This window comes from Dama dama, chromosome 11 (genome assembly GCF_033118175.1).
Source record: "Dama dama isolate Ldn47 chromosome 11, ASM3311817v1, whole genome shotgun sequence".
In the NCBI taxonomy this organism is placed as follows: domain Eukaryota; kingdom Metazoa; phylum Chordata; class Mammalia; order Artiodactyla; family Cervidae; genus Dama; species Dama dama.
This window is the reverse complement of record NC_083691.1, coordinates 37,764,898-37,780,495: the sequence shown is the minus strand read 5'-3', so window position 1 is coordinate 37,780,495 and position 15,598 is coordinate 37,764,898. Positions and strand designations below refer to the sequence as shown.

Below are 15,598 nucleotides of genomic sequence, written 5' to 3'. Positions count from 1 at the left end.
GTCATGCCCTTGTCTATAAAAGAAAAACAAGCAAAACCAAGCCCCTGGAAGTCCCCTGGCCCTTTCGACATTAGTGACTGCATGGATTTTATTAGTTTGTGGAAAATGTTGTAGTGTACATCACTGTTAACTTTCATTCTTTTTGAACTTGATGTGCTGTGTGTGCTCTGCTAAGTCACTTCAGTCATGTCTGACTCTTTGCGATCCTTGATATTGAGACATATACACACACAATCATGATTATTAACATGCACACCATACCACCCCCTCAACCCAAACTCCTCAGAGACAGGGTCTACGGAAATCAAGAATGAATAAAGGAGGAACGTGAGGTAGGAAAGGGAAGGAACAGAACAATCTGGGTTATACAATGAGGAGAAACAAAAAAACACTCGGAGAGCACACCACTCTGCCTTGAGTAAAGGGAAGAACAGTCCTCTACCTTCTCTGTCTTCCTCACTCCTTTTGCTGCAGACACCATAAGGTTTGGGTGGAGATGGGAGGAAGGGCTGGAGCTTTACAGAGAAGTAAACAGCTTTCAAATGGGAAAGCTAGAGTTGTAGGGGTAGAAGGATGGGGTGGAAGTCACTATGTATTTGGACCTTTTTGTATCTTTGATATCTTTAAAGTACGACAATTGGGATGAAATTTAAAAAAAAAAATACCACCTTTCTCTTGGGCTGGGAAATATTTTTCTGAAAAGGTACAGTGCCAAGTAAAAGTCCCCATAAGGAAAAATTGATTGACTGTAGTGGCTCAGAGACATGCAGACATTATCTCAGAATAATAAGTGTGTATTTCACCAAAGCTACCTTTTGCTAAGTTATTGACTAGGAAGAACACTTGAATGAGCAGGAAGTGAGAAAGTGATGAATCCCCCAACTTATATACTATATACATGCTTGTGTGTGGTATGTATGGGTTTGTGTATGAGTATGCAGTTTTTCGACAAACTCTTTACATTTAGACTATTTTTCATTCCCATGACACTGAACTATAGTGAAAAAGTAAAATCATTAAAGCAGTCTCAAAATTATTCAAATTGAACAGTTTTGTATATATGGAGGAATAAAAGCAAAAAATACTTAAAAAATTGGCTAGTTCCTACTTATCATATTTTAAGAGTTTATTTATTGTGATTAACATTGGCAATAACTATCTTTAAAAGTGTGGTTTAATACCAATTGTTGGATGACTCTCTCCACCAAGGTAGTAAAACTTATATCTTGACTTTCCCGATTGTCATACATATACTTAACAAGCTTGGCAATTGTCTCTGTGTCTGTTTCAGACTCAAAGTCATAGCCTTTACTTTCCTGTAATCAGAAAGGAAAAAAAATTGACACATTTAAGGAAATATTCTTAGTATATAAATCTTTTCTACATAATTTTTTTCCTCAAAAATCTCATTAGCCAACTTCTAATTTGACCACCATACAACTAATTATACCTACTGTTCAAAATTAAGGTCACCATCTAATTATGTGGAACCCAAAATAGTAAGGTATTCCCTGTGAACAAATATAATACTTATAATTATACAAATCTATATATGCCACATATGAATTAAACAAATTTTAAAATAATTAAAATATAATGAAATATGTAACATTCACAAAATATTAATTTCATTATGAACATAATGATTCTTTAATAATGATATTTCACTATCTGATCCAAAGGCCATTAGCTATATGTGGCTGCTTAAATTTACAGTGAAATAAAATTTCAAATTTAGTTCCGCATTCATCCTAGCTCCACAGCCACACATGGACAGAGGCTACCATTCTGGGACAGTACATGTATAGAAAGTTTCCATCATTGCAGAAAAGTTGAACTGGACAGCTCTGCTCAATCACTAATGAAGGTCATCATCATTATCATGACTATGTAGTACATAGCTATTTAGGGCATAGAGCTTTCATTCAACCTGTCTTAAATCTTCTAACACTCTAGAAACTTTTAAAAATTACAAACAAGAAAAAAAAAAATAATAATAATAAAAATTAAAAAAAAATAAAATAAAAAATAAAAATGTAAAAAAAAGAGAAAAAAAAAAAAAATTACAAACAAGGTCTCTCACAATGCAAAAGAGACCCTTCCAAATTCTAATTTTATTGAAGCTTTTATTTATAATAAAGCCAAATAATTATTTCTTTTTCATATAGGAAACAAAAAAGTTCCACTGTCAACAAAAGAAAAGTCCAATAAACCACCATACCCTACAACTGTCATAGGAATTATTTAATCATATCCAGATAGGATTTAGTGCACATCCCAAACAACCTCAATGCTCTCATCAGAAATATTCTCAAAGACTGGTGGTCTTTTTAGGTCACTTTACTTACCAGAAACTTTTTCAAGTCCTTGTAGTTGGTGATGATTCCATTGTGAATAACAATAAATTCTAAAAAGAGATAAAATCACTAAAATTAGTGATTTTATAGGTCTAATAGGTCTAATAAACACAATAAACTGCCATTACTATTAATAGATTTTTTCTCAAGTCAAAAAATTTGTAACACACTGTACTTCCAGGTGTAATCAAGTATTATCCAGTTTTCATCATCAGATTACCTTCAGGTAGATCAGCAGCATAGTCCATGTGTAAAGGCACACAGTGCTTAGACATGGGTATAACAGATTAACAGAATAAACTGGAGTTTAGAGGCATCAACTTCAGTTGTGGCTAAAATACCAGTCCAATGTCATCACGCAAAAGCAGCATGTTCCTGGGCCAGTTTCTTCCATTTGCAAAATGAAAGGGTTGAACTAACTATATTCTCACTTCTTTGTTCATTCATTCTTATGCATAAAACAATCCAAAGTTTAAAGAGAAAGGCTTTATCCAGTTTATACTAAATGAGTTCAAAACTAAAGTTATAGAACTTAGCAAGAAAAAAAAGTTATTCAGTTCTATAGTTTATTTACCTGAGGTTACAGAAAATTCTGAGATCAAATACAGATGATAGTGGGATAATTCTCATTCATATTTTTTATTAACTTTCAAAAATGTTAAAAATGTGAAATCAAGAGTTGACAACATTATTTTTAGCCACTTAGAGTGTATGTAAAGACTATTACTGTGGATTTATTATTCAAAGTTCATGTAAGTCAGGAGAGAAGTTACTACTCAATTCAATTTTATATCAAATTATCAAAATTTTATTTTGATAACATTTGATAACTATGAAAATATATTTAAAGATCTAACATTCTGGTCTTACATTAAATGAGCTTGAACTGAATGCACTACAAACCAAATGATAAACATGTCACTTGATTAAGATACCACAAAATAATAATATAAAAACTTTAAAAAAATTTTAATGCTAGAACACAGAGAATCATAAATAGCTGATGTAAAGCCTGAAGTTAAAGCCAAATTCTCAAAATATAATCATAGATATACATTTTCAGGAATCTTTTATAAAGATTATCAGTGTTAAAAATTTCAGTAGTTAGCTTTCTAATCCAATCCAATAATTACGTGAAGTATGAAAAACCTAGAAAAGGTGGCTTCTGAATTAAATTACAAAATCTTACCTCAAAGGGATATACATACACACATACATATGTATATTTGTACATATATACATATGTATGTATTCGCTTATTTTTAAAAACCATGAAAGAACTGACGCTAAAAATTTTGTTAAATGCTTATATACAGGAAGAGATGAAATAAGGAAGAGGAAATAAGATAGAAGCTAGACTTATTTTAGTATGTCTTTTTTATAGGTGTGACCTCAGAGAACTATGCAAATATTTTACATAAAAGCTATTTAAGAAAATCCCTAAAATTTAAAATAAAATACATCAACAGAATGCAGTACCCAGCTAGCAGCACAACCATGTACAGAAGGATTAGTCCAAGTGACTCCAAAATACAGTAATTTGATTATACATCCCTAGAGAGATGTACAAAAGTACAAAAGAAATTAACAAAAAACAATAAATGTACTGTTGTGGCAGTGTTGGCATTATGATTCTGTTGTACATGTATCATTTCATAGATCATATAAGTATGTTGCTGGTGTTAAGAACTAAGCTTTTAAGTGTTATTGACAGGAAACATACAAATCAATGAGGTAAAATAAAAACCATATAGCCCTGGATTAGTGTAAAATTATCTGTATTTTCTCTTTAAATTATGCATGTACACATGGACACACACACAGGTGCTCTTAGCTCTGCCCACTGAAAAGGCCTAGGTGCAATAAGCACTTCCCTGGTTTATAGTCTTTTTTTTTTGGAGCACAAATATATAAGAAAAAAATATATGTAAGTGTTAGTAGCTTGAACTAACAGAAGTTTTAAAAGGTGCCCATTTACTATCAAGAAGCCTCATAACGGAAATGTATCTCAGGCTTCCAAGACTGCAGAAAATAAGCAGGATGGGATGGAGATTATTTCTTGTGTTTAACAGAAAATTCCAAGAATAAAGTTTAAAATTTAAAGAATTAATTGCTAGCCTAGCACTTTATAAAACTGCACTTATTTGGGGAAAAAAACTGTTTTGTTTCAGCGATGGTTTCATCTTCATTTCTTTCAGCTGGGTAGGAAATTTAAAAATGTGTTTTCTTGAGTTTTCCACGTTCTTAATACATGTCTCAGTAAGGCTGCCATCCGTTAAGCCTGCAGGGGTCCTACTGGGTATTCCTGAATTGTGTTGCGTACACGTGTGTCTGAGAGCTCAGAGAGCTTGTCTTCTTACAGTACTTAGTTGTTTGCTCTTTTGTTAGATAAAATATTAGCAAAGTATCCTTTCTATACTCCCTGACATCAAACCCATTGAGATTTAAAATCTTTGTCAAACAGATGATTTTAGAAGTTGGAAGGTGGTAGTTAAAAAAAAATTCTTGCACAAACCATCTACTCCATAAGCACAGACCTGTGAACCTCTCCCTCACAACTCTCCATTTCTACTTCAAGTAACCGACCTTTCAACCCTACCCATTTAGGGGAACAAACCAACCATGAAAAGGGGGTACGTAGTTTACCCTCATCTTCTACCTTTAGTTCTGTCACATGAAAAAAATCTCATTCTGCCCCCGTATCCTTCTCAAATCTTCACAAGGAGGAATGTTCCCTTCTAGAGCTATCCGCACTCCTCAGATCTGCTGTGTATGTGGTGCAGACTCACAGCAGAGAGGAGGGTGAGTGACAGGAGGACTCAGGTAGATTCTATGGCACTTTCCTCCACATACAATGGCAGGCTTCCCCGCAGCCCTCTCCTGAGCAGGTGACTCGACCCATCCTGGCTCCTCATTCAGAGAGTTTGTCACTGAGGAAGAAGACTCACAGATGCCTTAAGTTATTCAAACTTGGGTGGCTCTCTAGTATGACTAAATGACATGGGAACAATCTGTCTCTAAATAAACACTTTCTTCTAGAGATGCCTCTGCTCATCTGTTTCTATGCTGCATCCATTTTTCCAGGTTCAGTGGTAGAATGTGGCCCTCTAGTTTCTGCTGGGGCTTACTTGAAGCAGAAAGTGAATCCTTCTCCCATAATTTCACAGTACTTGTGATTTCAGACATCAGTTCAGATGGCTTACACTTTGTCAGCCTTCACCAATGCATTAGTTCATTTTCAGATTTTGTTGTTGTCTTTAATTTTCTGGCTGAGCTGGGTTTTCGTTGTTGCTCAGGCTTTTCTGTAGTTGCAGCGAAAGGGGGGCTACTTTCTGGGTGCGGTGCACAGGGTTCTCCTTGCAGCGGCTTCTCTTACCGTGGAGCGCGGGCCCTAGAGCACATGCACTCAGCCGTTGTGGCGCACAGGCTTAGCTGCCCGGGGGCACGTGGCATCTTCCCAGACTAGGGATCAAACCTGTATCCCCGCACTGCAAGGTGAGTTCTCAACCACCAGACTACCAGGGAGGCCCACGCCTTAATTCTTGACGCTACAAGGTGGAACTATCAATGAGATCACATAAGCTACTATTGGACAAATTTGTAAGACAAAAATTCATTACGTATTTCTCGACTGTCAGAACTGAGCAGTGTGATGTAGGCTCTGAAGGAATAACGGTAATTCTGGAGGAATAATGGTAATAAGTTATCTGGGTATCCAAGTGTTTGAAAGACCTCTCTGGAAATACAAATATACAATAAAGAGAGAAGACAATTATCAGGGAGGGTGCTTATTACATAGTTTAATTTGGATCTGATTATTCTCCTACTGCAGAGGAAAGAGTACTTTCAACAGAACATCTGCATGCTAAGAGGTAATATACCAATTAACTGCAGTGCAAAACTAAATCAAGCTTTCTGTATTCTGGGAAAAAACTCAGACCTTTTTTTCTTAGAAACTAGATACTCTTTTCTATCTAGTTTGCTGTGCTGTGCTTAAGTCACTTCAGTCACGTCTGACTCTTTGCGACCCCAAGGACTGTAGTCCACCAGGCTCCTCTGTCCATGGAATTCTCCAGACAAGAATACTAGAGTGGATTGCCATGCCCTCCTCCAGGGGATCTTCCCCATCCAGGGATCGAACCCATGTCTCTACGTCTATCTGCATTGGCAGGTGGGTTCTTTACCACTAGCGCCACCTGGGAAGCACCCCCTTTTCTAGTGTACTGAATTTTAAAAACTGAAGCTCTCACATTTTTTAAAGGCCTTTTTTACATCAAGTAGAATTTCTAACTTACAGGTCTATATAGAAACCAATCTGAACTGGACAAACAATGGATTCAACATGCAGATGAGATTTCCTCCTATGGTTACCCTGATACCCACACTCATAAGCATCCTATAACAAACTGCTTCAAAATCTTTCTGAAATCATAATAGTGCAGCAAAACCACAAGTAAACAACTGCCTGTTAACCTGTTATTTCAAATACTGATTGAAAAACCAACAGGCATTTTTTTGTGCAACTTTTTAAAACACTATAAGTTGAAATATCAAACACGCACAGAACTGTTCCTTCACGGAAGGCAAGAAACTGCCAGCACATCACATGGGAAGCCATTCTCAGTGCTGTTGGCTATAAAAGTGGGCCTCCTCCAGGGTCTGGCTGATGTGGAAGTAAGGGCCTTGGCACAGCATGGACTGCTCGGCACAGGCTGGGGATGCTTTGGGCTGGACTGGCGATGAGGTGGTTTAAGCTGCTTTCAAGCCCACTGGCCCTGTCTAGGTTACTGATGCTGTTGCCATTGCTGCTCCCACCACTAACACTGCTGAAGACTCTGTGTCCCAGGAGTTATGAAAGACAGGGTTTCTACTACTCCTTTGGTGGTCTTCTTCAATGCTTTCCTTCTCCTTTTCCTGCAGCAAAGGTGCTCACCCAACGCAGCTGGCAGAGGGGAGTAACAAGGCCCCAGGAGAAGAGGGAACAGAGAGGGCAGTGTTTCAGCGATTGCCACGCCCACTCCCTCAGGCCGCAGCTCCCACTGTAAGTGGTACCCCTACTTCCAGCATCTGCTCCACACCCACCACCACAGCCACGGTGATACCCAGGCTTAGAGTCTTTATTGTTTCCACTGAAAGGAACTAGGGTTCCTTAGAGAATTGGCTGATTTCAAGTTTGGGGCAGGATTAGAAAACCTGCCATATCTTCAAATACCAAAATAACAAAGACTACTGGACCTACCTGGATCACATCAAAAGTACTCAGGAGTCAACCTGAAGAAGCTCCCAGTGACTAAAGATGGGAAATTTTGTGCATCAATATAGAGAACTACTTCAGTGTTTTGAAACAAAATATTTCGAATCCATGAATTTATAATAACAATGAAGAAATCTGTTCATCTTGGACCATTAGAACCACTTCATTTGAAAAATGGTAAATAAAGGGGGAAAATTTAAACATTTATCCTGCCTTTCTTAGACAATCTGTACATCTGGGCAATCAATCTGTTACCATGGAGAAGCTTCTCTTTATAGAAGTATTTAGACATAGAGAATCATGAATCATGTGAAACGATACCACAGGATGCATGCCATTGGCAAGATTTAGACTGTAGCAAACTCAATAGTACAAATAACAGAGTAAACTGCAAGGAAGAAAGGAGAGAAAAGAAGTCTCTTGGGAGACAAATCAATCTGCTCCGTCCTTACATTTTAGAAACACACACTTACATAATTACAGATTAATTGCTATGATATCCAGTTAGCTGTGATATATATATCTACGTGCTACCTACTGGCTTCCAAAATACAAACATTCCAAAGTGTGTACAATCTGTCCATACCATTATTTTTATCAGACCGCTGGGGATGGCTATTGACAGGATTCGGTTCACCATGCGTTGCCCAACGGGTATGAGCTATTCCAAGGTGTACATCAAATTCTATATCCAAATCCATATCTTGTTGTTCTGAAGAAGATAAAATAAAAAATTCCAATATTAAATCAAACTGTAGGGATAATGCTATAAGCTGTATTTAAATTATTACAGTCTTATTCATCTGGAATATACAATTATTAAAACTGAAGATCAGGCTTATTCAAACAGTAATTAAAAGACTTAAGAGGAGTTAATGCAGCTGAAACATTTAGGGTAAATGGTTCCAATAACCCCAGAAGTATGTACAAAGAGATAAAGCAAATGTGACAAAATGTTGACAACTGGTAAAAACAGATGAAGTATATGGATGATTAATGTACTATTCTTTCAATTTTTCTACAAATTTGACAATTTTCACACTTATGGTCAAAAAGAGTTAATGTGATCTTTAAAAATCTTATTTAATCCTTTCTTCGAAAAAAAATTAGTATCATTTTAATTAGTATCATGTTAAAAAAATTCGTTTTCTCAGTGTCACACAGCCTTATGAACCACAGTGTCTTTGGTCCCCAGTAAACGGCCCACCATAAACTGCAAGTATGAAGAGTTTCCAAAATCAAAGAACAGTCCTTGAGAACAACGCAACACTATGAAAGCATGAGGTTACAGGCTCGTGTTCCTGTTTTAAAAAGCACGTACTCTAATTCCTTCTCCCTATGAACTCTTTTTGCTTCTTCCAGGGGAAAGAAATAAAAAAAAAAAAAGAGTTCTAGTATTTATTAAGAATGTCCCCTTTTTAATTGCCTACATACAAAATTCATTTGGCTAGGGAAGCAGATAACAAAGTTTATCAAATAGGTCGACATTAAGAGCAAACTGCTGAGAAGTCTGAACAGGAAAGTCCATGCAGTTTAATATATAGTCTTTGTGGGTTTTATCCTGGCTAATCAAAGGTCATTCTAAAATACAAATGTGAATAAATAAATAAATAAATAAATAAATAAAATAAATAAAAATAAAATACAAATGTGATCAAGAAACAATGCTTAAAATCCTTGAATAGACTTTCAATTACTTAAAATGTGGTTTGCATCCCTAGTTACCCATATGAATCATCCTAAACCTGGTCAGGGATTTATACATATATTCTCAAATTCTAACACCAACTCAAGAACTATCTTCTCACAAGATAAAGCCCCAACACCTTTTCACGATATACAAGGCCCTTCACCATCTGGCCCCCAACTACCTTTTCCATCCCCTTTCCATCCTCATCTCCCAACCCTCTCCAGTCACTCCTCAAAGCTCTCAACGCACCTGTTACAAAGAATAACAGCTAACATTGTGTGTGAGGTACTACAGACACCTCCTCACTCTATTCCTATCACTCTGACCAGCATCTCTACACTGGACTACTAAACAGAATCCTAACTGGTGCCCCTGTGTCCAGCCTTCATTCTGCACAATCTAGCCAAAGTGATCCATTCAAAGAAGTAGTTAGATCACGTCACTGCCTATGCAAAATGTTCCAATGGCTTCCCAACAAACAGCAAAATCCATTGTTCTCAAGACCCTCTGTGCCCTAACCATCAGCCTCCTCTCTAGCCTCATCTCCTCAACTCTACTCCTCACTTACTGAGCTCTAGCCCCACTGACTTCCAGCTGCAAGCAGGCCAAGCCCACACAATCTATGCACTTGGTGTTCCCTCTGCCTAGAATTCCCTCATACAGACAATCACATGATCTCTGCTCCAATGTCACCTCTACCATACTTGTCCTTTATAGCACTGACCTCTACCTGATATTATGTATTTATTTGTTGTCTGGCTCTCTCACTGGACAGTAAGCTCCAACTGGGCATAGACTTTGCTTATCTTGTTCTCTGTCCTCAGGGCCTAGAACAATGGCTGGTATACAACAGGTACTCAATAGATATTCATTCTGTTACTGAATCCTCACAATACAATTATGTACTATTAGGTATAACGGTCCCCATTTTATAGATGAAGAAACAGGCTCACAAGGTCATAAAACCTGCCCTAGGTCATAGCTATAGGAAGCAGAGAGAGAATTTGAAGCCAAGACTGGCTGCCTCCAGAGCCTAAGATTAAAACCACAGTGTACCCTCTGCTGTACTATTACAACATTGGACATGTTGTCAACCCGGCTTCCACCAGAATTTAAGTTCTACAAAGAGGAGGAGTTTGTCTTATTATTTTTGAATACTAAGCACTAAGCTATAAAGAGCAGATACTCGAATTTTTGTTGGCTAGCTCAATCAAGCAATGGAGAAAAATCATCAATGTCTTTTCCGATTTAATGGTGTTCTAAATAATTAAGGCAATCTGATAAATGACCTCCAGAAAAGTAAGGATCACCGTTTATTACTACTTAACAGGCCAATACAAGCAATGAAAACATGTAACTAGCTTTTTTGTATTAAGGTTAACTGTAATTGAAAAGCAGTATGTCCCCCCCACACACTGGCAAGAGAAAGTACATCAGAGAAAGTAAAAAGAGTCTATAAAATGAATCCATTTCAAATTCAAGGTAATTACCATACCTAGTACATTGTTGCCAAAGGAACTTTATTTAAGGTCTAATAAGAAAAAAATCATTGCTACAACAATACACAAATTCCCCACAAGTAGTATTTCAGGTTTTACAGACTAATCATGGCTCCAATCCTGACTGTTTCTATTCACTGTTCTATCCACTCTAAAGCCCCTCATTAAACCTTAAGTCTAGATATCATTACAATCAATTTTCTCTCCCCCCCCCACCCCAAGCTGCCAAGCAACGTTGACAGTCACAAAATTCTGTTAATTGAGTCTATTTCAAGTTCATAGTAATTACCAAACCTATTTCACCGCTGCCATTTAAGGAACATGTACCCATTTTCCTTATTAATTAAACTGAGAGAGAGCTCATTCAATTCCCAAACAGTTCATGACATCTTTTATACTCTCCTTAAGACTCAATTCTCTCAGACCATAAAAAAAAAAAAAAAAAAAAAGACTCAATTCTATGTAGTCCCTCAATCTCTACCTTACTCAGCTTTCTTTCACCTCATAACTGTTTAAATCAGCTTTTCTTCTGCCCTTAGCCCCTAGGAAAGCTAACTCCCGGCCTGTGCCCACCTCTCTGAGCTGGAGCGCCGCCATCACTTCCTTTCTTGCATCTTCTCTCTTCCCCCCACACTCACCCCCGAGGCTTTGTTCTCTGTGTACCTTTTCTCAGGTGTCGTCTTTCTTTTTTTAATAGTCCAAACATATTTACTTTGCTGGTAATAACGAAACATCTAAATACCTACACCCAGAGCACAAATGTTAACATATTAATATAACCATTTGTGCTTTACAGCTTTAAGATATAAAATACTAAAAAAATCTTTAGTTGTCACGATCTAGGATAGCAATCCTCTGCCTTTCCTCTGCTCCCAAACGTCACTGGTTTTACTGTTGACACCATCTAAAGTCAGTACCTGCTCCTCTGAGCTTCAATTTCCTCATCTGCAATGAGGAAGATAATTTTAGCTACTCCATAGTTACAATGAAGACTATGCAGAAGGCATTCAGTCAAGCGTCTGGGACACAGAAAGCAACAAATGTCAGCAAGTATTATCAAAGTCAGAGGCTACCAATAACCAGTCTAATGACCTTCTTTGAGATGTCTTCCTTCCCTTTCATCTTAAGAGGTTAAACACTAACACTTGCTGGCAATAACAAAATAAACACCACAAATATCCAAACAACACACTCCAAATTAACAAATGTTAATTTCTAGCCATTTATGCTTTAGATCTCTCTGAGTCCTGAAATGTTAAAGTAAAATTTAAAAAAAAACAACTGGTGCCTCCTTTATACCCTACTTCATTCCTTTCCTCCCCAAAAGAGTCACAAGAGCTTTCCCACCTGTGCCTTCAAACTTCTATTGTGCTAACACAGCTATAAATTATAGTGTTCTTTTTTTTAATAGCACAATACTGTACATACCCTTCCACATGTTTTGTTTTGTTTTTTTTCACTCCAATATTCGGTTCTCAGAAAGCAGAGTCAGATCTGGTACACACCTTCCAAAGCTAAATATGGTCATTCACTGTCACATACAACGTATTCTCCCACTCCCTTGCTGGTGGACCCTGAGGCTGCTTCTAAACTTTGCTGCAATGCCATCTTACTGTCATGTCTCCTTGTCACTGTGTTTCTTTCGAGTACACACCCACGAGTGGAAGTGCCTGGCCATAAGGGACAGGCATCTCCCATTTAGACAGTGCCAGACTGCTCTCCCAAGCGACTCATCAGGTACAAATTCGCCAGCTCTGTCTCCAAGTGACCATTCCAGAAAAAGGATCACTTTCCTGCAGGAAGGATCATGTTTCAATATGATGACATTCAGAGATGGTGATTCTGGTCACCATCTTCCCTTCCAGCCTCCCATACTCACTGACCAACAGTGCAGCTTTAAAAGGTATCTACCATTCCATCAAACTTGCCTTCCCTATTCTTACTTTGACCCAAGCTAATCTACTCAGAAGGTCCTCCCTTCTCACCTTTACTGCCCAAATATAATTAGCAGCCAATTCCTACATATTCTTAGCCTCCCCAACTTGTGGGAACTAGCTCTCTCTGAAACTTAAACCAATCCGTTTGTTCTCTCCTATAAAACCTACTATATTCAAACTGGTAAACAGGATGCAGTACACACAGTAGATTAAATATTTATAACCAAGTTTTTGAAGTGTAGCTGTTTGTGTGTCTGCTTTATTCCAAGCTAATCTTATCCACAACAGATTCAAAATAAATACTGTCATAATTTGTTAAAGGAGTACAGCTGACCCTTGAACAACACAGGGGGTTACGGGTGCTGACTCAGTGAGCAGTCAAAAACCTACATGTAACTTATAGCCAGCTTCTGGGTCCAAGGTTCCACCTCCACAGATTTAATCAACCATGGATGGTGTAGCACTGTAGTATTTACAACTGGGGAAAAAAATGTCCATATAAATGAATCTACACAGTTCACACCCATGTTGTTCAAGCATCAACTGCGCCACAAAGCTGAATGTTTGGCTTATGCAAGAGTTAAAGATGACTAAGTCCACTGTTCTCCTCTTTCACCTGTACCCCTTTACAATGATAACGACAGCCCATCTGAGTGGGTATATAAAAAAACCTACTGTTTCCTGGGTTTTGTGGAAGATTTTTTAATATGTTTTTTCAATCAATTTACTTCAAAGTATTTGCTTTCAAGTTTTCTGTGAAAAAATAAAATGTATAAGCATAAAATAATAAATACTGTAAAGTATACCCTGTATGATGGAACATGTACCTCTGGCAACTACTTTATGCTCGGGAAGTAAGAAAATCACGAGGTGAAAATATGATAGTTACCTGATTGTATCAGACCTACTGAAAGGCGCAACAGTCAGACTGATGATATATCCAAACTCAGCATTTTAGTCCAAAGTGAAGACAACCACCAAGTGAAGCCATGTGAATAAGGGCACTGTCAAAAATACTTTTTGTCTTATGAAAGGCCCTTCCTCAGGAATGATGGCTATTTCCCTCCCTAGTTAATACCATTTCTGAAACTAAGGTACATTAAAAGCAGTACAAACAATATCAAAACTACTTTTCTTCCCTCCCTTCAACTTAAAGAATCACTATTCTTCAAATGGGCCCCAAAATACGGGAGGAAAAATAATTTGCTAAGGAAGGGAGAAGGAAGAAAAGAGGAGGGGGGACAAAAAACAAACTAAGTACATTACTGTGAACTTCTTCATCCAGTGCCTTGACTTTTCCTTTCTTCTTAATGAGCTGGATTTTGCAGGCATTGGCTTCCCAATCTTTATCATTGCCTCCGTCAATTCCCACACCTGAATCATCCAGAGGTAGAAAAGCAAGATTTAGAAATTGGCTACTACTTAGAAACTATGACCGTAAGGCAGAACTTATAAGTGAAAAATAAATTTTTTTCATCTAATTAATTCATTTACTTACCAATTCAAAATTTACTGAAAATGTACTATATGTCAAGAACCATGAGAGCCACTAGAGACAAAAATGAAGAAAATTCAGTTCCTATTCTCCAATTTGCCAAGAGAAGACAGACAAGGAAAAAATAATTACCATACAGTGTGGTTTTAATATAAGTTATGTGGCTATAATAAAAGTACTACAGGTTGCAACTGCAGCACAATGGAGATACACAGAAGACTGGCACCACCTCAGAAGCAGGGTGAGGAAGGGATGTCAGGACACACAGCTCTCAAGATTCTACTAAAGTTCCTACAGAATTTGAAAAAGTTACTCTAGAGGTACCATTAAAGGTAGATGACTTAAGTAATAGGTGAAAGAAAAGCAGCTGCCAAAGCAGACAAAAAAGAAATCATCATCAAGTTAGGAAGAGAATGAGAAGCTATGTTGTCAGAGGTGAAGGAAGGAGAGAATCTGAAAAACAAAGGAGTTGAGGAATTGACTTTCCATTATTCGAGGAAGAGTCAAGGAAGATAAATGCCCATTACATAGGGCAATGTTGAGTGTACACTAAAGAGTTACCATGGCAGGCCCAAGACTGCTATCTTAGAAAGGCCTGCTTGCAAAGCTGGCCCTTGGCTGGCATCTGTGAACTTGAATGTTAAGAGGGTTCCCACCATGTTAACTGATTAAGAATGGCTTACTGCACTTATACTGTTGGAGCAAACAATGTGGCTTATGCTGAACATCCACTTCCCTTAGAAGAGCCTGAAATGTTGGTACATGTTAGGCACCAGGTATCTACATGACCAGCCCACAGAGTTAGTAATGAGCTTCCCTGGTACACATTTTACACATGTTGTCCAACTCGCTGTGGGAATCAAGCACGTGTGGGGACTCCACAGGGAGAGAATTCTGAAGCTTATGTCTGGCTTCCTCCAGACTTCGCCCCATGCACCTTTTCTCTTTGTTAATTTTGCTTTTTTTTCTTTTGCTATAATAAACTACAGCCATCAGTACAACTATATGCTGAATGCTCCGAGGGAATCACTGAAACTGGAGATGGTCTTGGGGAGCCAGATATGATTAAGGGAAGGAGTTGGAGTAGAACATAAAGTTAACAAAAAAAAAAGTTCTTTGCTTTGTCATTTATGTTAAGACATAATCTTAGGCAAGATCACATGCCAGAAGCATGGAATCCATGGAGAAGAAGAAATTAAAAGTTATAGGAAAGAAAAAAAAATTTACAGAGTAAGGTCTTCAAAAACTCTGTTCTAAAATGAAAATGTCCCCAGTAACTTGTTTTTTACAGTAACATTCTTAGCACAAGAAGAGACCCATAAGAAGCAATACTCTACATAAATGGTAATGTTGTTGAAATTGAATG

At 37.6% G+C, this 15,598-nt stretch overlaps 1 protein-coding gene across 5 annotated transcripts in view; it reads right to left on the bottom strand.

Moving 5' to 3' along the window:
* The window catches only part of GFPT1 (glutamine--fructose-6-phosphate transaminase 1), a 64,505-nt gene that overhangs the window by 35,013 nt on the left and 13,894 nt on the right, over nt 1–15,598 (bottom strand). For 4 of the 5 annotated variants that reach the window (XM_061155143.1, XM_061155144.1, XM_061155142.1 and 1 more), the window contains exons 3-6: nt 14,004–14,111; nt 8,198–8,323; nt 2,349–2,407; nt 1,182–1,316 (exon numbers count right to left, since the gene is read on the bottom strand). In XM_061155143.1, the coding sequence (XP_061011126.1) occupies nt 1,182–1,316; nt 2,349–2,407; nt 8,198–8,323; nt 14,004–14,111 (428 nt within the window). Of the gene's footprint in view, nt 1–1,181; nt 1,317–2,348; nt 2,408–8,197; nt 8,324–13,998; nt 14,112–15,598 lie in introns of those variants that run through there. The other variant, XM_061155146.1, reaches the window with a different exon arrangement.